The 26,858-nt window shown below is 44.6% G+C and overlaps 1 protein-coding gene across 1 annotated transcript in view; it reads left to right on the forward strand.

The window, feature by feature from the left end:
• PREX2 (phosphatidylinositol-3,4,5-trisphosphate dependent Rac exchange factor 2) overlaps positions 1 to 26,858 on the forward strand; it is a 415,237-nt gene that overhangs the window by 338,893 nt on the left and 49,486 nt on the right. Inside the window, exons 36-37 of the mRNA XM_068237470.1 lie at positions 5,892 to 5,958; positions 8,100 to 8,290. Of these exons, the coding sequence (XP_068093571.1) occupies positions 5,892 to 5,958; positions 8,100 to 8,290 (258 nt within the window). The remainder of the gene's footprint in view (positions 1 to 5,891; positions 5,959 to 8,099; positions 8,291 to 26,858) is intronic.

Below are 26,858 nucleotides of genomic sequence, written 5' to 3' on the forward strand. Positions count from 1 at the left end.
CGATGGCCACAAATTTACGGAAGGCCTCAGAGTCCACCAGCCGGTATGGTAACAGCTGGCGAGCTAACAGTTCCGCCACGCCAGCTGTCAGACGCCGGGCAAGGGGGTGACTGGCCGAAATTGGCTTCTTCCGCTCAAACATTTCCTTCACGGACACCTGACTGCTGCTGTGGGCAGAGGAGCAGGAACCGCTCAAGGGCAGAGGCGGAGTGGAGGAGGGTGCCTGTGAAGGTGGAAGGGAGAAAGCGGCAGAAGCAGATAATGCACCTGATGGAGGAGGAAGAGGAGAAGGAGGGTGGCTTTGCTTTTGTGTGCTGCTGCTGCTTTTGCTCAGGTGGCCATCCCATTGCTGTTTGTGCCTTTTCTCCAGGTGCCTTCGTAAGGCACTTGTCCCTACGTGAGTGTTGGCCTTTCCACGGCTCAATTTTTGTTGGCAGAGCGAACAGATGGCTTTGCTCCGATCTGAGGCACACACATTAAAAAATTTCCACACCGCTGAGCCACCCTGGGATGTGGGCACTATGGGGACCTCAGCAGCTGATGCTGAAGGGCAAGTTGGCTGGCTGTACATAGGTGGCGATACATGGTGCCGGACTCTGCCACCAGCTGTTTCTGACGAAGAGCTGCCCCAGCTTCTTTCAGCAACTTCTCTCCTCCTACTACTCTCTGACTCCCCCTCTGAACTGTCCCCCTCTTCATCTCCTCTATTGGGAACATACAGAGGATCCCTATCATCGTCATCATCGTAATCATCCTGCCCAGATTCGCTTGACTCAGAAAAATCCAAACATGCACCATCAGTAGGTCCTTCATCCTCCTTACACGTTACATCCATAGTGTTGCCGCATAACGCAGACATATGAGCTGGTGAAAATTCATCTGGCTGTAACAACAATGGCTGTGCATCAGTGATTTCACCACTAAATAATTCTTGCAAAGTGTCAAATGCAGCGGAAGTGGTGCTAGTAGTAGCGCTGGTGGCTGAGCAAGATGAGGTGTTCTGTGTCGCTAAATACTCAACCACGTCCTGACAATCTTGGGACGTGATGGGACGTGCCTTCTTCCGAGCACTGTACTGTGGGCCAGGTCCACACGAAATTACATTTACACGACCTCGCGCAGACCTGCCGGGTGGCCTTCCTCTGGCTCTGGCACTACCTCTTCCTCTACCTGTTTTGTCCATATCGGGTATGCACGGAGTGGTATATCACACTGCGTGCACTCACGTAGGTAGGTGGGTTCACTTAACTGCACAGGTATGCGCACTGATGCGGTGGGTTCACTGAACAGAACAGGTATACAGTGGCGGGTTCACAGAACAGGTATGCAGTGGCAGGTTCACTGAACAGAACAGGTATGCAGTGGCGGGTTCACTGAACAGTACAGGGATACAGTGGCGGGTTCACTGAACACAACAGGTATGCAGTGGCGGGTTCACTGAACACAACAGGTATGCAGTGGCGGGTTCACTGAACAGAACAGGTATACAGTGGCGGGTCCACTGAACAGAACAGGTATGCAGTGGCGGGTTCACTGAACAGTACAGGTATACAGTGGCGGGGTTCACAGAACAGGTATGCAGTGGCAGGTTCACTGAACACAACAGGTATGCAGTGGCGGGTTCACTGAACACAACAGGTATGCAGTGGCGGGTTCACTGAACAGAACAGGTATACAGTGGCGGGTCCACTGAACAGAACAGGTATGCAGTGGCGGGTTCACTGAACAGTACAGGTATACAGTGGCGGGTTCACAGAACAGGTATGCAGTGGCAGGTTCACTGAACACAACAGGTATGCAGTGGCGGGTTCACTGAACAGGTATACAGTGGCGGGTCCACTGAACAGAACAGGTATGCAGTGGCGGGTTCACTGAACAGAACAGGTATACAGTGGCGGGTCCACTGAACACAACAGGTATGCAGTGGCGGGTTCACTGAACACAACAGGTATGCAGTGGCGGGTTCACTGAACAGAACAGGTATACAGTGGCGGGTCCACTGAACAGAACAGGTATGCAGTGGCGGGTTCACTGAACAGTACAGGTATACAGTGGCGGGTTCACAGAACAGGTATGCAGTGGCAGGTTCACTGAACACAACAGGTATGCAGTGGCGGGTTCACTGAACAGGTATACAGTGGCGGGTCCACTGAAGAGAACAGGTATGCAGTGGCGGGTTCACTGAACAGAACAGGTATACAGTGGCGGGTCCACTGAACAGAACAGGTATGCAGTGGCGGGTTCACTGAACACAACAGGTATGCAGTGGCGGGTTCACTGAACAGAACAGGTATACAGTGGCGGGTCCACTGAACAGAACAGGTATGCAGTGGCGGGTTCACTGAACAGTACAGGTATACAGTGGCGGGTTCACAGAACAGGTATGCAGTGGCAGGTTCACTGAACACAACAGGTATGCAGTGGCGGGGTCACTAAACAGGTATACAGTGGCGGGTCCACTGAACAGAACAGGTATGCAGTGGCGGGTTCACTGAACACAACAGGTATGCAGTGGCGGGTTCACTAAACAGTACAGGTATACAGTGGCGGGTTCACAGAACAGGTATGCAGTGGCAGGTTCACTGAACACAACAGGTATGCAGTGGCGGGTTCACTGAACAGGTATACAGTGGCGGGTCCACTGAACAGAACAGGTATGCAGTGGCGGGTTCACTGAACAGAACAGGTATGCAGTGGCGGGTTCACTGAACACAACAGGTATGCAGTGGCGGGTTCACTGAACAGGTATACAGTGGCGGGTCCACTGAAGAGAACAGGTATGCAGTGGCGGGTTCACTGAACAGAACAGGTATACAGTGGCGGGTCCACTGAACAGAACAGGTATGCAGTGGCGGGTTCACTGAACACAACAGGTATGCAGTGGCGGGTTCACTGAACAGAACAGGTATACAGTGGCGGGTCCACTGAACAGAACAGGTATGCAGTGGCGGGTTCACTGAACAGTACAGGTATACAGTGGCGGGTTCACAGAACAGGTATGCAGTGGCAGGTTCACTGAACACAACAGGTATGCAGTGGCGGGGTCACTAAACAGGTATACAGTGGCGGGTCCACTGAACAGAACAGGTATGCAGTGGCGGGTTCACTGAACACAACAGGTATGCAGTGGCGGGTTCACTAAACAGTACAGGTATACAGTGGCGGGTTCACAGAACAGGTATGCAGTGGCAGGTTCACTGAACACAACAGGTATGCAGTGGCGGGTTCACTGAACAGGTATACAGTGGCGGGTCCACTGAACAGAACAGGTATGCAGTGGCGGGTTCACTGAACAGAACAGGTATACAGTGGCGGGTCCACTGAACAGAACAGGTATGCAGTGGCGGGTTCACTGAACACAACAGGTATGCAGTGGCGGGTTCACTGAACAGAACAGGTATACAGTGGCGGGTCCACTGAACAGAACAGGTATGCAGTGGCGGGTTCACTGAACAGTACAGGTATACAGTGGCGGGTTCACAGAACAGGTATGCAGTGGCAGGTTCACTGAACACAACAGGTATGCAGTGGCGGGTTCACTGAACAGGTATACAGTGGCGGGTCCACTGAAGAGAACAGGTATGCAGTGGCGGGTTCACTGAACAGAACAGGTATACAGTGGCGGGTCCACTGAACAGAACAGGTATGCAGTGGCGGGTTCACTGAACACAACAGGTATGCAGTGGCGGGTTCACTGAACAGAACAGGTATACAGTGGCGGGTCCACTGAACAGAACAGGTATGCAGTGGCGGGTTCACTGAACAGTACAGGTATACAGTGGCGGGTTCACAGAACAGGTATGCAGTGGCAGGTTCACTGAACACAACAGGTATGCAGTGGCGGGGTCACTAAACAGGTATACAGTGGCGGGTCCACTGAACAGAACAGGTATGCAGTGGCGGGTTCACTGAACACAACAGGTATGCAGTGGCGGGTTCACTGAACAGGTATACAGTGGCGGGTTCACTGAACAGAACAGGTATGCAGTGGCGGGTTCACTGAACAGAACAGGTATACAGTGGCGGGTCCACTGAACAGAACAGGTATGCAGTGGCGGGTTCACTGAACAGAACAGGTATACAGTGGCGGGTTCACAGAACAGGTATGCAGTGGCAGGTTCACTGAACACAACAGGTATGCAGTGGCGGGGTCACTAAACAGGTATACAGTGGCGGGTCCACTGAACAGAACAGGTATGCAGTGGCGGGTTCACTGAACACAACAGGTATGCAGTGGTGGGTTCACAAAGTTGACCCTCCATGTGCATAATGGGGCGAACCGAACTTCCGCAAAGGTTCGCCTGCGGGACGCGAACACGAACCATGGAAGTTCGCATGGAACCGTTCGCAGGCGAACCGTTCGGCCCAACTCTACTCTGAAAGACTCATTTTGAATGTTGAGTGTTGTGTAATCTGCACATATTATAGAATGATGCAATGTTAGAAAAAACACTATATACCTGAAAATAAAAGTATGAGAATATTTTCTTTGCTGCTAATCTTCTAGTAATTATTCCTAGTACACAACCAATTCATTATATCATATTTTTTTTTTCGCTTCAGTGTCTCTTTAAGGCAAACCTTAAAATAAAAAAACACAAAATGAATAAACAATTGTAGCTATAGTCTTAATACTAAATAGAGCATTCCTGGAATCCCAGACTTATTTTGAGGAAATGCCATAATTGTATTTTGATTGTAAAAGTTAAAAAATGAAGGTAAAAGGTGAATGGAGACAGTTTTGTGAGGTGTATTCATATCTTATATCTGCTCCCTGTACTCACAGGTTTTATGACCTCTAATTGGTACTCTGTGAGAGTTGCATGCCGTCCAGTTGCAGTCTGACTGCAGATAAACTGGCATAAAAGAAGTAAAGAGACACAGCCTAGTTATAGGATTCTAGTAGGATTGGGACTATACATACACATGTTTATCTCATCACAGGGTGTCTTCACCGAGCAGTGATAAAATTGCAGTGCGCAGGAAGCACATGTAGTGCGCTTTGTACAAATAGTGCCACCTACAGTATGTTATCTACACGTGTATTGCTAGTATGCTTGTGAAAATCCTGTGCGCTTTTTCAGAAAATTTGCATTCAAAAATGTGCACAACGCAAGTCAAATGCAATGCCGTTGACTTGATTTAGATGTGCGGCAAACGCAAATTCACAAAAATATAAATCCCTTCTGAATTCTGTTATTTGTAAAAGGTGCCTTACTGCCGCTTATTGCTTGCATGTCATTCGGAACATCTAAAGGCCCGTACACACGCTCACCCAAACAGCCCGATTGTCATCTGAATTTGGTCTGTTGGACGACAATCAGGCACGTGTACATGTGGCAAATGACTACACAAGCGACTGATAACAGGCGGTTTGCCCCATCTATCTGGCGGATCAACCCTCATGACTGTTGGGCTGATATCATGCAGATGGCCATGTGTGTACAACCCCATTTGAATGATGTACTTGTTTTGAATACGGCCATGTTATGCACTCTGTTGTGCCGCTTGCTCCTGCAGTATGTAAATGAGTTGGTCGCTCAGCTTGTTGGTGCACAGAAGATACAAGGCGTGTAAAGGGTTTGTTGTGGGGTCGGTCATGTCGTGGTGTGTTGGCGATGGTGATGGCATTGTCGTTTGGAAATTCTGAAGTTGGAGGCAGTGTGCAAGTATTGTGTATAGTCTTTACATATGCAGCAGACATGATGTATTCAATAAAGAATTGTTACATTTGTAAGCTTTTTACATTAGAATAAAGATGCATCTCTCATTTATATATTACATTAGATATGACTGTACATATTTAGATGATGTGCAGAACATTTTCAAATGTTTGATTTTGATGTGCTTTCTTACAACATTAAGCTTGTGCTGTATGTTTTTCTTTCTAGGGCTTTCTACCTGGATAAGACAAATTTGCCTCCAAATACCACATCTAAGGCTGCCTACATTGACAAGGTAAAGTGCCATTAAAGAGAGAATCAGTATGACATTAATAATTAAAGTGAACCAAGATGAAAGGGATATGGAGGCTGTCATATTTATTTCCTTTTAAGCAATACCAAACCCCTGGCAGCCTTGCTGATCCTCTGCCTTTGGTACTTTCAGCCATAGACCCTGAACAAGCATGCAGCAGATCAAATGTTTCTGACATTATTGTCAGATCTGACAAGATTAGCTGCATGCTTGTTTCTGGTGTTATTCAGACACTACTGCAGCCAAATAGATCAGCAGGACTGCCAGGCAACTGGTATTGTTTAAAAGGAAATACATATAGCAGCCTCCATATCACTCTCACCTCAGGTTCACTGAAACCAGAGGAGTTCCATGAAACCGTCTCCCCCTTCTTCCCTTTAACAGTCAGACAAAAAACTGTGTCACTGAAAGTATCAAAAACAAAAGTCACATTCTGAAAACATCTTAAAGAGAAACCGTAACCAAGAATTGAACTTCATCCCAATCGGTAGCTGATACCCCCTTTCCCATGAGAAATCTATTCCTTTTCTCAAACGGATATTCAGTGGGCTCTGTATGGCTGATTTTGTGGTGAAACCCCTCCCACAGTGTGATGTCAGCACCTCACAGCACTGAAGTACTGACATTACACAGAGGCGCTTAACTTGAATCCTTGTGCAGATCGCTTGATACTCCTCCCTGTATTGCCTGATGATGCGGGATTGAGCCTGCGAAACACGTTGCAATTTTTTGGGAGTTTCTAATAAATGTGTTTGACTGTCTGAATCGCAGTCGTTGTCGTGTCTGCTTGAGGGAGGTAAGACCACCACTTCTTCCTTCATTTTTGCCAATTAAGTTGGTTTTTAAGCTCATTTCATCTAATTTTATACTTTTGGCGCCTCTGTTCCTTATATACAATTTTGAGTCCACCCTTGGTGGAGGTAACAGTGGTTACCTGCTGGTCACCTTGACTTGTGAGTATCTAGCAATACGAATTTATTGCCACCTTATCCAGTACGTATTACACTATTGGGGCTCTTGGTGTTCCCTGTTTTTATCACACTGTGGTAGCCTTGTTGCATTGTGGGAAATAACAGCTGTTTACAACTGCCAAAAAAGCAAGCAGCATCTCCTCCCAGTGACATCACCTGCCAGCAGTAAAAATGTCACCATGTGATAAATGTCAAAATGTAAATCAGGGAGAGGAAAGATTTTACAATGAGCAAACACTGACTAAATCATTTAAACATAATTATTGTAAAAAATTAAGCACATTTTTATTACATTATTTTCACTGGAGTTCCTCTTTAAAGAGACTCTGTAACAAAATTTTCAGCCTTATTTCTTCTATCCTATAAGTTTCTATACCTGTTCTTATGTGGTCTGTCTTACTGCAGCCTTTCCTAGTTGCACAGTGGCTGTATTATCTCTGTTATATAATCTAATCTTCTTTCCTCTGACGGCTTTGTCGGGCTCAGGCACTCAGGCAGGAATGTGCTGCTCTGCTGTGATAGGATAGAAGCTATACACACCCTTTCCACGCCCCCTGCAGGCTCTGTGTGAGTCACAGACTGAGCTCCTTTCTGCCTATCACAAGCAGGTTAGCAGCCATGTCTTTTGTTTGTAAACACTGCCTAAAAGTGGCAATTACAAGCCAGGTTTGCAGCAAGGAGTAGCAGAAACAGCACAGAGGGGCCCAGGAGAACATAATGAATAGAATGGAATGCTTTTTATTGTAAGAATTTTAGAGTACAGATTCTCTTTAAAATGGCAAATGTTGCTGTCCATTGGCTGGGGCTGCCCAGGTGCGCTGAAATGAATCTGGATGTTATCACAGATGCTTGCCAGCACCACAGGGTGTCTGTGTTTGGCAGTTTATGCATTTTGTTCATGTTTTCTGTCATGATGAGTTCGCTCTCGTATACTTCTTAGTCCCCACCTCTGAGAATTAAAGCATGACAGAGAAATTGTCTGAAAATGTAATGCATAAATATGTGCAAGAAAGCGTTTATTATCATATTTGCATTCTGTTGAGTTTAGTTCTTCTTGTGCGCATTCATTTATTTTATTTCAGGGAATCTAGCTCAGAAGTGCTTTTATGTGAGATGAGATTATTTTTCATTTCCTTTCATTCCTCTCTGCAGCTGATGAGGCCTTTGAATGCGTTGGATGAACTGTACCGTCTGGTCGATTCATTTATTCACTCCAAACGTACTGCGGCCTGTGCCTACACAGCTTGCGGCGCCTCAGGGGTTGGGCTGCTGTCTGTATCTTCAGAACTTTGCAGTCGCCTTGGAGCGTGTCACATCATCATGTGCAACAGTGGTGTGCACAGGTAGGAACGTTACTTCTGGCTCCTTACTTGTACATTGTTTAAGCAATGCAGCCAAAAAATACAATGTAATTGTTTGCTGTATAACTATAGAAGATGTTTAATGCTGAACTAGAGTACCTCTGAATGTCATCTGCAGTGTAATTAGCTCTGTGACTATGCATAGGTATGTAGGGCTGAGGCTGTAGGCCAGACCTCAAATCAAGACTACAATGCACTGTTTGTAAAGTCTAACCTCTTCCGGACGCAGCTTATAGTGTTGATGTGTTTGGAATACTCACCAGTGATGAGTGAAAATTCCGATGTTCCTTTTGCAATCATTTTCTCGAAAATAATGTTAAAGGGGACCCAAACCAAACATTTTTTTAATTCAAAATATTTTGTTGCACCACTCTGACACATACAAAGATAAATAAACACTCCTTCAAGCCTATGTGCATTTCAGTGAATGCTTTTCACCCTTCTCTTTTCATAACTAGGGTTATACATGTGGCAGCCATTAGCAATTCCAACATTGCCGGACACCACCTACTCCACCAGTCTGCCGGATTCTGTCCTGGCAATATGAAAAGAAGGGAGGGGTTCCTCCAATAAATGTAAAATATGTTATATTTGTCATCATGCAGCTGAAAAAGGCTGCTATTTATTATTATAATTTAGAAAAAAGATTTTATTTCTGAAATCTTGTAATTTTAATTTGGGTCCACTTTAAGTTCACCTTTTGCGCAAAAATGCCATTGAAAATCATTTTGTAATAAGATAGCTTATGTCGATGGTTCCTGTGATTGTAACAACCCCAGGTTCATCTAAAAGACAAAAGGAGCCCAATGGTGCAGAATCGTGTAAGATTCAGAAAAGCAAATTGCTAAGGATTTGTGACAGCAACACTGTTTAGAACTCCGAACTCTTCCAATCAGAACAGGGACATAACATCAGTGCCTTGGGCCCCCTATAAAGATTATTGAGGGGCTCCCTGCACACAACCCCTTCCATAGTGATATCCAGATGATTCCTGCGCCCATGCAGAGTGGCACAGGGAGTGACGGAGTGCTGTTATATTTACTGTGACCATGCTATCTCGGGTCTCCTCTTCTTGCCTGGAGCTTTGCGCTTTATGTTGACATCCTGCAGCTCCCGCATCAGGCAGCTGGAGGATCAGGAGCCTGAGGATGTCAGCTGGAGGATGCCAGCATAGAGCACAAGATGAGGAGACCAGAGATAGCATGAACTATGTAAATATAACAGCGCTCCTGGTGCTACTCTGCACTAGAGGTGTAGGGAGGAGGAGCATACAAAAGGGGGATGGGGGAAGGAGTGGGCCCCTATAGCCCCAGGCCCCCTGTGGGGGTTGCAAAGGCTATTATTAAACCACTGGATCAGAACTTGAGTCTTGGTACCTATGCACAGTGGCAAGAGGTGTTACCCCACACTTGTCACCACCTCTGTGCACTGCCCTCCATGTTAAGTTCCAACTCTTACATACTTCCTTATCACAAAGTCACTAAGGTCCTTTTCCTTGACATGAGGTAGGTGGTGCTGTGTGCAGGTCCGAGCCAATGTTCTTCTTTATGAAAACAATGATAAAGAAGGAGTCTTGACAGTTAATTTTGGAGAACAAAATAGCCATATTTAGGCTTAGCAACAAGGAATTCATGTGATAAAATGCTTTTACACATATTAGCACGTTATAACCGTACTCTGACTAAACGCACTGTAATTAAGAGCTGCAGCATTCCGACCTTTGCTTTCTTGCTGCTATTATTATTCATTTGCATTTATTTGATCATTAGCATGTTCGTACTTGAAATAATACATTGAGCGAGCTTGCATTGTTAAGGTGCTATTGATGGCGTGCCATGGTATTTAATATTCATGTCTTCATGGATCTGTGTCTACAAGTACGCCGTCTTCTCCTGCGCCTGGCACTGTGCCCAGCACCAAAACAGTAAACCTACGGTAGGCACACAAAAGCCAACCTTGCCCACTTTCACTGCTCATTAGATTGAAGGAGAAATACAGTCATTAAGACTGTTGATGCCGTACAAATTTTAAAAATCGTCTTTTTAAGCAGGATTGAAGCTGGAAGTGTCCTTGTTTTCTTCCTATCAGGCTTAATAATGTGTGGACTGTGGATTGCTGTTGATAGTTTGCTTGCCACTAGCTTTACCCTCAGATAACTGCAGCAAACCTTCCACAGAATCATAATAATCCTGCAAACAGAAACCCATGTGTAGCGTACTACCTGACTTGTGTGGATTGCGTAGGTTTTACTAATGCCTATTTTCACCTGAAGAACATCCCACAAATCACGCACCTCATCTCCCCCAGAAGATCTGCCAACCTTAGTTCATGCCTTCATTACATCCCGACTGGACTAATGTAATGCTCTCTACATCGGCCTTCCAAAAAAGGACTTGTACTGCCTACAGCTGATACAGAATACTGCTGCCAGACTGCTAACCAACCAACCCCGTCACTGCCACATAACGCCAGTCCTGCACTCCCTTCACTAGCTACCTATAGAATGGAGGGTCCTATTCAAGATCGGCCTACTGTCATCTAAATCACTTCATAATCTAGGCCCTGGATACATGAAAAAAAATGGTACAGCTGCGTAGCAATCCCTGCAATCTCAGATTCACAGGTTCTTATAATCTAGTCATACAAAGAGTCCACCTGAAATCTTTTGGTCCCAGAGACTTCTGTCATGCTGCTCCTACATTATGCATTTACAATTATGCAATTACCTCAGCAGATCAGGATAGCGCCATCTCTGGACGTGTTTAAATCCAGACTGAAAACCCACCTGTTCAGTTTGGCATTTGCAGAAATATAATTTTTGTTGTGTGAATACTTCTTCCTACTACCAACTGCTGAATCTAAGAGAGCCTAAACGCTTTGAGTCCTATGGAAGAAAAGCACTATAGAAATGTTATTGTAATTGTTGTTATAATATTTTGGGCAAGCCCGTCATCATATGTACACCTGCATACAAATATGTATACAAGCAAATTGGTCCCCGTTGGGCACATGCATGTCACCACAACGCCTTAATGTGAATATATGTGGGTAATGAGAGTGTTAGTTACACATATCAGATCATATGGCCAATTGAACACTAAGAATGTGAGCACTTTATTATTAGATTTATATGTGCAACTATGAATATTGCAAGTTTTATGAAAATTTATGAATATTGCAATTTGTATGCAAATGTAAGGTTTTGCTTGTCTACACTGATTGTATGTTAATTTAACACTAAGAGTGAGGGCACTTCATTACGAGATGTATATTTGCAATATATAAATAATGTAAGTTGTATGCACCAGGGAGTGACAGCAGTGGGGGGCGGACAACATTAGATCACCACTAGACCACCACAGAATAATGGCGAGAGGAGGGGGGCACTAGATCACCAGGGAGGGACAGCAATGGGGGCGGCAGACAACATTGGATCACTACTAGACCACCACAGAGTAATGGCGAGAGGAGGGGCGCACTAGATCAACAGGGAGGGACAGCGTAAGCTATAAAGGGTAGCAGCACACTGTGTTTGACGGAGGGATGAGGAGTGAGGGAGGAGTGTAAGTGACATTAGGTTGTGTACAAGGGGCGTGATTATTGTTTGTTTTTTTTAGTGGACACTCCCACAGGGTGTACGGGAACAGCTGAGGGAAGTTTATATGTGTATATCAGAAAAGTGCGGCTAGAAATTTTGGCGCCCAGAAAAGCCGATAGTAGAATATCTGTAAATTTACCAATATTCTATTAAAGTGGAAAAAAACAATAGTGAAATATGTGTGTACCCGAGGCAACATGTGACATGAGATATACATGTGTATATACAGTGCCTACTATATTAATAACCAGGCTGTTTTACTTGTTTTATTTTGCTGCCTGAAAGAGTTAATTTTGGGGTATGCAAGTGACAGCTACTGCCTTGTTGGTACCTTGTAGGGAATATAGTAAACATCACTTACAAGGAAATTACAGCCATAAAAGTTTTCCTGGCAGAATACAACTAAGAGCAGAGGGAGATAGTAAAAGGTCAGTAGTTCATGTAGTTTCATTTAGGGCTCGTTTCCACTACACGCGGTGCAATGCGGACGAATTAAAACATAGCCACATTGCACTGCGGATGAACTGAAAACAATGCATGCCAATGGAACAATTTCCAGTGCATGCTGGTTATGAGGAGCGATCAGAGAATCTTCAGCATGCTGCAGATTCCCACACAGCCGCATCCACCCGCATCCACGTCCTGTCTCCTCCATGCACTTACGCATCGGGAGATGAGGAAGTGACGCTGATGAGAGCGGAAGTGATGCGATGTGGCTAGGTAGCTGCTGTCGCATCACTTCAACAATGGAAAAGGGCCCTTAGGGACACTTACTAGGCTGCCACTGAGCAGAGACAACAAAACATTCACTCTACTTTGTAAATGTTTATATATAAAATAAAATCATAGGATATCTAAAAAAGGGCGTCATTTTAGGAGTAGGAGGATAAATACAATTGTTCATCTCATCAGCTATTTTCACCTCACTTTAACCTCCTTGGCGGTAATCCCGAGCTGAGCTCGGGGTATGCCGCCGGAGGTCGCCGCTCAGGCCCTGCTGGGCCGATTTCAAATCTGAAAAAAGCAGCACACGCAGCTGGCACTTTGCCAGCCGCGTGTGCTGCCCGATCGCCGCCGCTCCGCGGCGATCCGCCGCGTGCAGCGGCGAAAGAGGGTCCCCCCAGCCGCCCGAGCCCAGCGCAGCCGGAACAAACAGTTCCGGCCGGCGCTAGAGGCTGGATCGGGCGGCTCTGACGTCAGGACGTCGACTGACGTCCATGACGTCACTCCGCTCGTCGCCATGGCGACGACAAAAGCGAAACAAGATAGGCCGCTCATTGCGGCCTATCTTGTTACTTTCGATTGCCGGAGGCGATCGAAAGAACGCAACAGGAGCGCCCTCTAGTGGGCTTTCATGCAGCCAACTTTCAGTTGGCTGCATGAAATATTTTTTTTTTTATTAAAAAAAAACCACGTTGCAGCCTCCCTGGCAAAATAAATAAACCGCCAGGGAGGTTAAATCTCTTTAAATCTGATTTATGGGAATGGATTGGCTGCTAGGGCCTAACGTGCTGTAACTTTGTAACAGTGTTTATAAATTAGCCTTTATACATACACCAGATGTTCTGTATTGCAGGGAGAGGGTTTTGCTTATAAATCATTCATTTATTTTCAGGACAGAAACATGACAGTGAAAAGTCTTTTTCCCTGAAAAACACAATAGTTATTAACTTCAATTATTTGATATTCGGTGCCGAAAGAATTTGAATATTTCTCAGAGGCAATACGGAAGAAATTAATTGCCTCTTTATGACTAAAGTAAAATATGATTTAAAAAAATAGGTTGTAATTATGGATGCAATAATTACTGCGATGAGGGCTAATTGCTCGGTAAATGAAGATAAGTGATCGCAATCTCTTGTCGCATTAGCAGTCGTCTTCTGGTTTATGATTTGTCACCTTCTGAGAAGACTAATCAAGGAATGCAGCTTTCACCATTTTATACAAATGAAAACCGTGTGTAAATACTGTCGGAAGTGTCCATAACAAGCAGTCACATTCCTTCCACCGTTGTCCTGCTCACAATAGGAAAGAAGGAAGCTGATTGGTTGTGATGGGTGACAGAGGACATCCATTTTTCATACATTTTCAAAAAATGAACTGGAAGAAAATAACTTCTCATTCTGCAGGTTTTTTATGTGGAACTTCTTGTCCTGCATGTATTTTTCAGTAAGAGGTTGGTTACTGTTGTAAAGATGATGAATAAACTCATAGGCAACTTGTCAGTAAAATCCCTTTTAACCCAACAGCAAGAAAAAAAATACTCAAAATAATTTTGCTAGTTTTTTTTCACCAACTTTTTGGTACTTTTTCATCTTCAAAGTGCTGAAAAGTTATTTTAAAGAGAAGAAGAAAATGTATCTCCTAGCACAGCGTTTCTCAAACCTGTCCTCGTGACTCCCCAACGGTGCATGTTTTGCAGGAAACCTCACCTCTTCACAGGTGGGGTAATTAGTATCTCAGCTACATGGAATCCACCTAGCTGAGTCACTAATTACCCCACCTGTGCACAGGGGAGGTTGTCTGCAAAACATGCAGCATTGGGGAGTCACAAGGACAGGTTTGAGAAACACTGTCCTAGAAGAAAAGTGAATTGTATATGGGTCATAGGCCTTTACCCAATTCACTTTTTCTCCTATGTTTTCTCCTAGCATTGTCGCTAATCCTATCAAGGCTGCACGGCTCCTCTTCCGGATTCATGACTGCGCATTGTAAGATCGAGTGCGCATGCGCAGTAGCACGGCTCGGTACTACTGTGCATGCGCAGGCGGGCTCGATCTTACAATGCGCGGCCATGTTTGTGGTAGAGGAGCTGCACGGCCAGGACGAGGAGGGGGCTGCGCTCAGCATCAGGGGCACTGTGAACCACCGAGGGAAGCCATAAAAGGATCCTGAGGCTTCCTTCTCTGAGGGCTTGTTCACTATGCAGGCGTTTTCGGGGGTTTTTACACGCGGGCGATTTTTACAATCGCCCACGAAATGCTTGTGCAATAGAGGTCTATGAGAAGGTACATATCAGCTGTCCGTTCAGTAAAGCGGTGCGTGGACCATTGAAAGTATAGGAGAAACGCAAAACGCTCACAAAATCGCTTTGTGTAGCGATTGCGTTCGCATTTTTAAGAATAAATACATTGTATTTATTATTTTCCGAGTTAAAGAGTTCACTTCCTGACTTCGCGTCAGGGAGTGAATTACAAAACCGCTCTGAAAATACGCTTAGAAAACCGCTAAGCACAAAAACGAATCGCGCACCCAAGCGACGGGAATCGGAAAATCAAATCAAATTTAAAAAACAGCCCAACGCTGACGGACACGCGAGCCGAACGCAATGTGAACAAGGCCTGAGGGATGATTATTTTGAACCCTTCAGCTCGGGTTCTCTTTAAAATAACTTTTCAGCACTTTGCAAGTGTAAAGTACCAAAATTTGTGTTTAATTGTCCTTTATTTTTTTGTGTCTTTCTATTGTTTTTTTTTTTTTTTACTTGCTTATACCATTACTAATTACCAGGGATGGTTAATGAGATGCAAATAATTCTGAATTGAGGCAAGCTAGGGCAAATTATGTATGCAGATTGAAAACTGACCTATTGAGTTCTAACTTGTGTAAATTTGATTAATCCATATTCAAGCTGTAGAAATTAGCATACAAAATGTCCATATTACAGCAACAACTTGGACTTATTTGAATCTCATTGACCATCCCTTTAATTAGGGGCAACTTGTGTCACTTTGTGACAGTAGATATTAAAGAGGAACTGTAGTGAAAATAACATAATTAAATTGCTATTTTTTTTTTTACTGGATTTATTTATAAATGATTTAGTCAGTGTTTGCCCATTGTAAAGTTGGCAACATCTTTCGTCCTAGCAGGTGATCTCAACGGAATGTTTGTTTACTGAGAGTTCTAAAGCCAGTATAAAATATAACTGTTCTCCCAGAATGCTCTAGGAGGGAGAATTCCACATAATCAGCCAAGCCTAATCATCAATCACTAATCATTAATCACTAATCATCCAGGGCAGGGATACATTCAACATACAACAATATATACTGTAGAAATGGGAAGAGTTTCTGATGCTAAAACAAGGAAAATTACTGTAATAGTTGGTAACATGAATAATTCACTGCATTCTGCTATACATCACTACAGTGCCTCTTTAAAGATATCATTAGATCTTTGATATTTTTTTTTAAATCTCAATTTCTCGTGGTGTACATGACTTTTCACTTCTGTGGAGACATTATGGCTATCATTCATAAAGCATTCCCGCATGCGGAAATGCGTAATACCGCTGACTTTACCGACCACCGAGCAAGTTGTGTATTCATAAAGCCTCTTTCCGTATGCGGAGCTGACATTCCCGTGCAGAGTGACAATGTACCGCCTTGTGCAGTGTGGATACGCAGGTATCCAGAAAAAGTAGCAAAATGCTCATTCATAAACATTTCCGCATAGCGGTATGCGGAAGAGGATTACCGATCCTCTGGCTGTAGCGGGAAGCTTGCGGAGTCCTTGTAAGTGAATGGGACGGACCTCCCACACATCAGCAGAGAGAGCACTGCATGGAGGGACTCGGCCAGCTTTTCTGTTTCCGCATGCCTACCGCCCGCCTGCCGACACCATTCTCCAGAAAACCTCCGCACTGCTACCGCCCCAGGCACAAAGTTTATGAATGACCACCCAGAAGGATAAACTACCGACGGCGGTATTCTCCCGCACGGGTTCCCCTTACCGACAGCCTGTTCATGAATGATAGCCTATGGGTTTCATGAAAACTTTGAAGACGTCAGTGTGTAGAGAAGCCCACTGGGCATAGAATGATCACTCAGCACTTAGCAACGAGCACCTGCCCAGATAGAAAGGACTGAGTATGCTGTGCTTCACACACTGTAATCTGGCACCTATACAGTTATTACGCATTCAGCAACATTTCTACGTACCCAGCATACCTTGCACTGATGAAGTTCTAAATAACATGAAACAGATGTTCGCAACCTGTATGTTATAGCTTTTAAATGTAATAAGGTTTTCTATAAAAGAGTAGATCTGGATTTATGGCTCTTCAGGGACATATAGGAATGATGTTTATATTCGCTTAGAGCCCTTTTCCACTGGCAGTGTTTCGATTTTGTTTTTTGAGAACGCGTTGCAATTTTTTAATCGCATGCATTTTTATATTAACTTAGAATCACATAACCGCTTTTCAGGGCAGTTTCTAGGCTAAATTGCACCCTGGGCAAGGGTGTAAGAATTGCCCCCCCACCCCGTGGACTTGCGAATCCTTACTCTTTAGGGACAGTCACACAGTCACAGGTTCCAATTAGATCTGCCTCCTTACTAGTGACCAGCCGCTCATCCAGGAGGAAGCAGGGACCAGGAAAACACACAGGTGAAGAGAGCCCCAGCAAGCCGACTCCTCCATGGGTGCCGCGCACTGACAGCCTGCAGTACCGCTACAGGACATCAGTTGTAATTACGAGGTGGTTACGTGATGATGACTTGACGTCTGACGCAGGCAGCCCAGGAGGAGTCAAGAAAGGTGATCGTGCTGGTAATATTTTTTCATCTTCCATTTGGCTGCACCGCTTTTAACCAGCTCCCTAGCAGTTATGTCCTCCTGTCTGCGCCCCCCTTCTTGTACATCCCAGCCCACGCCCAGGGCGATCGCCCTGCCCGCACTGCCCAAGAAACGGTCCTGGCGCTTTTCCTCTAGTGCAATGCATTTAGGTATAGTCAGTGGGAGCAACCTACCAAGTGCAATTTTCCAGCGATTTCCTGATGCGGCTTAAATCCCTGCCTCTACTCATCCCCCCTCTCCCCCCCTCCGAAAAAAGAAAAAAATAGCGGGATCGAATTGCACAAAGTCTGATCACAACGCACAGGAAATTGCCTTTTTGGACTGCTGCAAATCGCAGCGCGATCATGATCTGCAGTGAGGAGATTGAGGTGTTAGCACAAGAGGGAGCAGGAGACAGACAGGATGGTCGTACAGGCACGGCACTGGACTCCAGCAAGAAGATGAGAGCACAGGTTCTGCTGCGCTGTACTCTGCCTTTGCACACTGGGTTGGGGGAGGGTGCAGAACGGGGACAGATACTGGTATAAGGGGAAAGAGGAAGGCAAAAAAGGGACAGAAGGAGGCTCAAGGGGGGCCAGAGGGATGCATGGGGGGCAGAGGTTGCACAAAGGGACGTAAAGAGACATGGGGGACATAAGGATGCATAAGGAAACAGAAGGAGGCACAAAGGGGGGCAGAAGGAGGCACAGGGGGACAGAGAGACACGCAGGTGGGCAGAAGTGGCATGAGGGACTGAAAGAGGCAAGAGACAGAAGGCGGTACATACGGGAGCAGAAGGAGGCACAAACACCCATGAGGGCATGGCTTCGTTCATGAGGCATGGCTTGATTCAGCGGTGGGGCTTAGTTCAGAGACAGGGCTTAATCAGGGGCATGGTTCCTCCCAGGACCAATGGCACTCCAGGCAATGGCGGCTGTACTTGGCTGTACTCATGCAGGCACAGTACTGCCACGCTTTTGCTTGAAGAGGAGCACTTCCCACGATCTTCTTACCAACAAGCCATTGTTGAAATTCTTCGGGAACCCAAGTTTGGCAATTAAGGACCAGAGGACAGCATGGGAAGCATCTATAGGATCCAGAGACTTCCCTCTTCTTAAGTAAGTATGTATTGTTTTAACCAGAGGTTCTTCTCGGGTACACTTTAATATTTTAAGATTGCAGGAAATGACTGGTCAGAGGGCGCCACTGAAGCCTATTTAAAATAAAAAAGAGCCTTCCTGTTCCTCTCATGGACCCCTCGTTCCAGTGCTGTGTGCGCTGTATAAATCTCTGGCTGCGGGAGGCTTTGGAAGTCTTCAAGAGACCGAGTGCTTCTGAAGACGGGTGGCTCTGCAATGTGCATGCACGAGTTTTTTTTTTTTCTTAAATGGACTTTAAGTTCACTTTAAAAATCATTAAATTGGCACCAATTTATCCAATAAAGTAACAAGCTCTACCACTACACAGAACTAAGAAACCATTTCTCTAATCCTGCCTTTACCGTCACTAGCATAGGACAGTCTATGTACCATTCCATGACCAAAAAATGAGGACATATGACAGGATAAAATAATTAATTTTGCGTCAATACAGGCTAAAGGAAAAAAAAACCTACAGAATACAATCCATTTATTTGCAGAAATAATGGCATACAGAGAACACTGTGGGCCAAGGATGAGCCGCTCGTTCCATTTTGTTCAGAGGTCCGGTGTGTTATTGTTGCTTCAGTCCTTGTGTTATTCTTGTATGATTCTTATGCTAAATTGATTATGCCTGGCAAAGAGCAAGGCCAGCAGTTCTGGATGATCTAGGATTCCAGCAGCCGCTTTCTGTAGATTGCTTGGGGGCTGGGAGGAGCGGCGGACACATTTGTGGTCTTGGCTTCATTACTCTTGAGAGCTGCTTGTATTTCAGCAAGTGGCTGCGCCGTGCTTTGCACTTATTGCTACAACTTTTTATTGACACGTGTGATTAGTTAGGGAGCCTGAGGATTCCATTGGAATTGAATTGAATATGTATTGTGGATGGATGGAAATTGCTTTGAGTAGAAGGTTTCCATTCTGCACATTTCTGCTGATTTGGCATCAGAGGTATTACGGCTGCTTGCTTATGGCATATCATTATATATTTCATTCTATCTTCCTAGAAGTACCCAGCCTGGCTGATCAACTTCATAAAGGAGAGGGCCGGGATTTGCTATGTTGTTACAAAAGTGCCAAAATCACAGCTTTATTATGTTTATTGTTTAATTATGCACCACATTGCTTTATAAAGACCTTCTCCCTCTCTCAGAGGGGCTCACATATCTGTTGTATGTTATTAAAGAGGAACTGTGACAAAGGATTACATTTTATCCCAATCAGTAGCTGATACCCTTTCCCTTAAGACATCTTTACTTTTTCTCAAATAGATCATCAGAGGGATAAAAACAAGGAACACCAAGAGCCCCAATAGTGTAATATGTACTGGTAAATGGTTACTAGATAGAGTAAATATTAATACGCACAAACCAGGGTTACCATTAGGCAACCACTGTAAAGGCAGGTGGGGAGATTTTCCTGACCCCACTTAGGAATAAGAAGTCGCTCTCTGTAGATGAGAAAAAGGGGGTTCAACCCTCCACACAGGGTGGACTCAATATTATGCAGGAGAACAGAGGCGCCAAAAGGATAAAAGGAAGCTAAATGAGCTTAAAAACCAAATTCTTGGTAAATAGTGGAGGTAATGGTGGACTTACCTCCTCCAAGTAGACACACAACGACTGTAGTAAAGACAGTCAATATATTTTATTTATGAACTCCAAATATGCAACGCGTTTCGCAGGTCTGACCTAACAGAGGTGCCTGGCTCTTCTACTGAGCACATATGCTATTGCTCTGTTGTTATTGCCTGATGAAGCAGGATCAAACCTGCGAAACGCGTTGCATATTTGGAGTTCATAAATAAAATATATTGACTGTCTTTACTACAGTCGTTGTGTGTCTACTTGGAGGAGGTAAGTCCACCACTACCTCCTCTATTTACCAAGAATTTGTTTTTTAAGCTCATTTAGCTTCCTTTTATCCTTTTGGCGCCTCTGTTCTCCTGCATAAGATCATCAAAGGGGTTTGTATGGCTAATATTGTGGTGAAGCCCCTCCCACTATGTCCTGACATTTTCCTGCCTGTGAACCTTGATGCATTGTGGGAAATAATAGCTATTTCCAACTGCCAAGCAACCAGTATCTCCCTCTGTGCATATGCATAGCTATAAACTAAAAAACCTCTTAGCCAATCGCAAATGTTAGGGGGTGTGGTTATAAATAAGGGAAGTTGGTGCTGTCTTTTTTTTCTTCATGTCTACCGGTAGTAAAGATGATGACATGCAGGCTCATTGTGGATCAAACAACAGTCCAGTCCAGAATCAGATTCAAGATACTGTATCTGAACTACAAATCTGTCCACAAAACCTGTCCAACATACATTTCCGATCTTACTCAGAGGTACACACGTAGCCACTCACTCTGCTCCTCCAATGAACTTGGCATGACCGCCCCCCACATCACCCAGTCCCATGCACGCCTCCAGGACTTCTCAAGAGCTGATCCAACACTATGGAACTCCCTACCTCTCCCATTAGGGTAGCCCCCTCCTTCAACATCTTCAAGAAGGCCTTTAAACCTCCCCTTTTCACTCTGGCCTACCACCCCTCACTGGTGCACTAAACCCGCAGCTGAATTCGGGCCCTCTACCTTTTGTGTCCCTACTTCTCCCTCTAGATTGTAAGCCTTCGGCAGGGTCCTCCTTCTTGTGTGTCCTACCTGATCACGCACCTCCATTACCGTACACCCATCCGGATGTGAGTGAACTCGACTTGCATAATCTCCATGTTCCCACCCAGTGACTGACTAAGCATTACCTTATGCTCATATTGTGCTGCGTGATCTGGTTTTTCTTGTATTCCTGTATTGTCTTATTGCTGTATGTCACCCAGGGCCGGTTCTAGACTTTTTGCTGCCTGAGGCAAACTTGTTAGAATAAACAGCCACCCCCAATAAGCCATTGGTGTGGGGCGCCGCCGAGCTGGAGGGGGTAGCCACAAGGAAGGGGTGTTGGGCACAGCGGCAGGGAGGGGTTCGGACCCCCCCTTCCTCACCTAGGTCCCCCGATCTGTGCTCCCCCTCTAGCTTTTAACTGCAGCAGCGAGTGTATTAATAGGAGGCAGTGGGCGGGAATGACTCACCTCTTCTGCGTTCCAGCATCCGTTCCACTCTCGTCACTTCCTGCAATGCCATCCACTTACAATACATGGGGCGGCATTGCAAGAAGTGACGAGAGTGTAACACACGCTGGAATGTGGAAGAGGTGAGTCATTCCCACCTGCTGCCTCCTATTAATACGCTTGCTGCTGCAGTTAGGGGGACCCAGGTAAGGGAGGGAGGGTCCGACCCCCCCCCCCCTCCCCGCCGCTGTGCTCAATACCCCCTTCCTGCACGCTACCCCCTGCAGCTCAGCGGCCCCCCACACCCACGGCCAGGCAGGTGCTGCCCCCCCGCTCTTTGCCGACTGAGGAACCCGCCTCACTCGCCTCATGGGCGAACCGGCCCTGATGTCACCCATAAATATTGTCTATAACGTTAACTAATGTCCAGCGCCACATAATGTGTTGGCGCTTTATAAATGCAATAAATAAATAAATGGACAATTTTTACATGCCGAATATAAATAATTTCTTGACCTCTCTTCCATTATTTAACTTATCACTTTGAAATGCATTGATTTATCCCCCCCCCCCCCCCCCCCTCCCCATTTTTCGATAAAGTTCCTCATTAAGCAAATGAAGCTGCAATGAGATGTAAGATACATTACTCTTTAGGGGGCATTTGCATTGTTATTGAGTCCGCCGCAGGAGTCTTTCTAAAGCATTGTAATTATTGTCACCGGAGGCAGGACGCACACTTATTCCTGCGATATCGCAGGTGCTTATTTGTTCTGCCCATGCTCTGCATTGAGTTCTCATTTGTGTATTCTGCAGGCAATATTTTTTTTCATTTGTGACTTTTCATTTGCAAACGTATGCCATATGCAGAAAAAAGCTGAAGGTTGTCTGTTTTTTCATTTTTAACATGGAAAGGAACTCAAACAGATCGCTTAGGATGCAGCGCATTGATCGGTATTAGAAGTGCAGTGGTGCTGGGTTTCTAGGACAGTACATGCATTTCTGCTGAGGCTGGCATGCAGGCCTGTGGAGATCAGAGGGCAGCACGGTGGCACAGTGGTCTGCACTCATCCCTTGTAGCATTGGAGTCCCAGGTTCATACTGCTGCTTTGATACTGTGTGGAGTTTATACTGTGTATGTTCTCTCCATGTGTGTAGGGGTTTCCCCTGGGGATTCTGGTTTTCTCCCACATCCCCCCAAACACTTGGTGTTTATTCATCAGCTTGTCACAGACTGCCACTTTAAAAAATAAGGGCTCTATACTTTTTTTTCTAGTGTGACTTATCTATTACAGCTGATACTCAAGTGAATGGAGCTATTTGTGTTGTATGCAGATTATGGTAGGGCAGTATAAGCGCTGAATTCCCCAGTTATAAGTGCAGTGTTAAAGTGGACCTGAACTCTTGCGCAAGACAGAAGAAAAACGTAGAGAAATGCACCCTGTATGTATTTAGAGAGTTTAGCCTGTTTAATTCACAGTCATTTGTGTCTAATCACAAGATGTAATTTGATCACTCCCCTGTGTCACATGACTGTCTATGGCAGATAAGCTCATTTGAAAGCACAGGCTGTAAACAATATGTCTGCTTCCATGAATCAGGAAGTAGAAACTGTGCAAATGTATTTTAGGATTTCTATCAGCTGTAACAAATGCATGTTTTTAGTTTAAAGGTTATTATGCTGTTGCATATCTTTTAGAGAAGAGAGGAGTTCAGATGGATAACAAAAATGCCATTTAATTTTTTTATTCACCCACATCCAATTCTTTATAAAAAGATCTAGTCCTTTACTAGACAGTTGAAGCCATCGGTTGCTACTCGGTAGAGATAGGCTAAAATGCACCTTCTATGCCAGCTGCTGACCAGCAGAGAGCTGCGTACATTTATCAATGATTAACTTATCAAAAAAGTCCATGATTTTTCTTTGAGCATTTCCCGTCAAGCACAATTTGGCATAGAAGGCAAAAGCTTCACCAATCTCCAGTCTTGGGTCAGAGGAAATCGAATGATGTTAATGCGTTCCTGTCTATTCTGAGCTGCATTAGAGAATAGTATAAAAATGTTTGTTTTTTTACTGGTACCAGACTTGCTTCACATCTTCAATTTAAATCTATTCAGTAATTCCAGAGATCCGTAGGTATTCATGGAAAGCTGGTTTTATGATAAAATGCAACCCATCCCATTGCATCAGTATTGTCTGTACAAAGGTCCAGGCTCTTAAGGAACTTTATCCCAGCATTGAACTTCATATCAGTCGGTAGCTGATACCCCCTTTCCCATGATACATTTTTACATTTTATCGCATAGCTTATCGGGGGTCTGTATGCAGTGGTGTAGCTAAGGAGCTCTGGGCCCCAGTGCAAGTTTTACATTGGGCCTTCCGAAGCACTCTATACATAACAAAACCTGCCAAGGACAACCAGTGTCAGAGGTGCAAGAAGGGGATGGGGAACAGTTTATTATTAATTACCACTGATTAAAGTACAGTTTATTATTGATTACTACTATTCAAAACATCTATATAAATTAGGATTACCAGCACAGGACCAATAAAGAGCTAATACTGCCATTGAGGGAGGGTCTTTCGGGGCCCCTCTGGCCCAAGGGCCCCGGTGTGGTCGCAAACTCCGCACCCCGTCTTGCTATGCCACTGTCTGTATGGCTGATATTATTGTGAAATCCCTCCCACAGTGTGATGTCATGACCATGGTCCTGACAGTTTGCTGTCTGTGAACCTCATTGCATTGTGGGAAAAAACAACTTTTTTCAACTGCCAAGCAAGCAATATCCTTTGTGTAATTAACTATCATTAAACGAACATCCCGTACAGATCACCTGGCAGAACTATAGATGTACCGGCAACCACCAGTGATAAATTTCAGAATATTATTCAGGAAGAGGAAAGATTTTACAATGGGCAAACACTGACTAAATATAATCTACAAATAACTATTGTAAAAAAATATTGTAAAAAATATGCAATTTTATTCATTATACAGGATCTTCTAAAAAAATTAGCATATTGTGATAAAGTTCATCATTTTCTGTAATGTACTGATAAACTTTAGACTTTCATATATTTTAGATTCATTACACACAACTGAAGTAGTTCAAGCCTTTTATTGTTTTAATAAAGATGATTTTGGCATATAGCACATGAAAACCCAAAATTCCTATCTCAAAAAATAAGCATATCACGAAAAGGTTATCTAAACGAGCTATTAACCTAATCATCTGAATCAACGAATTAACTCTAAACACCTGCAAAAGATTCCTGAGGCTTTTAAAAACTCCCAGCCTGGTTCATTACTCAAAACCGCAATCATGGGTAAGACTGCCGACCTGACTGCTGTCCAGAAGGCCATCATTGACACCCTCAAGCAAGAGGGTAAGACACAGAAAGAAATTTCTGAACGAATAGGCTGTTCCCAGAGTGCTGTATCAATTAGTTGATTCAGATGATTAGGTTAATAGCTCGTTTAGAGAACCTTTTCGTGATATGCTAATTTTTTGAGATAGGAATGTTGGGTTTTCATGAGCTGTATGCCAAAATCATCAATATTAAAACAATAAAAGGCTTTGAACTACTTCAGTTGTGTGTAATGAATCTAAAATATATGAAAGTCTAATGTTTATCAGTACATTACAGAAAATAATGAACTTTATCACAATATGCTATTTTTTTGAGAAGATCCTGTATTATTTTCACTACAGTTCCTCTGAATGTGTTGTACTGGTTCGGATCTGCAGTGATGGAGGCTGTCAGCTGTCTCCCTTATAGTATTGTAAAAAGGATTTGTTACAGTCATTTTCAGCACAATAACACTGCATGGGATAAAGTAGGAGCTGTGCTACTTACAGAGAGACCTCTTGGTAATAGTAATGATAGGCCTTATAATGACACTATCATAGGAAATGTCAGAGTAAAAGGCAGGTTTATTTGCAGGCTGTCATTGACCCCTGTACATGTATCAGCTGATCTATGAGCTGAAACCTTTTAGAGTGTTGACAGAAATGAGTAGTCTTCTACATTCATGACAAATTAGCCACACTCTACCATTTTCTTTAAGTTTAATCATATGTTTTGCTGCATGAAAATGTTCTTTGTAAACCTCAGGCTCAGCTTGGATTTTTGCAGCAACAATAATGGATGGAGTTTTTATAGGTAGTTCTTTGCAGGTACCTAATAGCGCGGTGCATGAATATAAATACGAAAAAAAAAGACAGATTTAAAGAGGCACTCCAGTGAAAATAATGTAATGAACAAAAGTGCTTAATTTTTACAATTATGTATTAATGATTTAGTCAGTGTTTGCCCATTGTAAAATCTTTCCTCTCCCTGATTTACATTCTGACATTTACCACATGGCAACATCTTTACTGTTGGCAGGTGATGTCAGTGGAAGTAACTGCTGCTTGCTTTTTTGGCAGTTGGAAACAGCTGTTATTTCCCACAATGCAACAAGGCTCCCACAGTGTGATGGCTGAACCATGGTCCTGATATCACACTGTGGGAGGGGTTTCACCACAATATTAGCCATCTCATGGGAAAGGGGGGGATCAGCTACTTATTGGGATGAAGTTCAATCCTTGGTCACGGTTTCTCTTTGATTGGGATTTTATATACCGAGAACCCAGGCCCTGGTACACAGGCGGGGATTAACTGATGCCGGAAACATGTGCTTGCCGGTTGCTTGAGCAACTAGCCGAAAATAGCACTAACCTCTAACCTCCCCACAGCACAGTAGAATCAGCTTACCGATCCTCCGGGCATTGTCTTCTAAGCACCCCGTAGCTCCCATCGGCTTTCCAGCGTCCTCTGTGTACGGTTCCCGTCACATCGGGTCAGGTGACACGCCATGAGCTGTGCATGGACTCCCGAAAACCACTGGGAGCTGCAGGATTTGTAGAAGATGACGCTTGGAGGATCAATACGTTATTTCTGCCCTGCAAACTGCCAAAGTTCTGCCTCCATTATCCCCCTCAGGTATGCTGTTTAGTTGAGACTTCCACACGCCTGAGTTCCGGATAATGGGACTTTGCTGTAGTAAAATTCACCTGCAAGGAGAAAGGACTCACCTCTCCTGGAAGCAGGGGTGTGACTAATGCCCCCCCCCCTCCCCCACACACACACACAGCCCAACCTCACACTCTGTGTAGGCTAGTACAAAGAAAATGGTGCCTTGTGCATTCTC

Source organism: Hyperolius riggenbachi, chromosome 5 (genome assembly GCF_040937935.1).
Source record: "Hyperolius riggenbachi isolate aHypRig1 chromosome 5, aHypRig1.pri, whole genome shotgun sequence".
Taxonomy (NCBI): Eukaryota; Metazoa; Chordata; class Amphibia; order Anura; family Hyperoliidae; genus Hyperolius; species Hyperolius riggenbachi.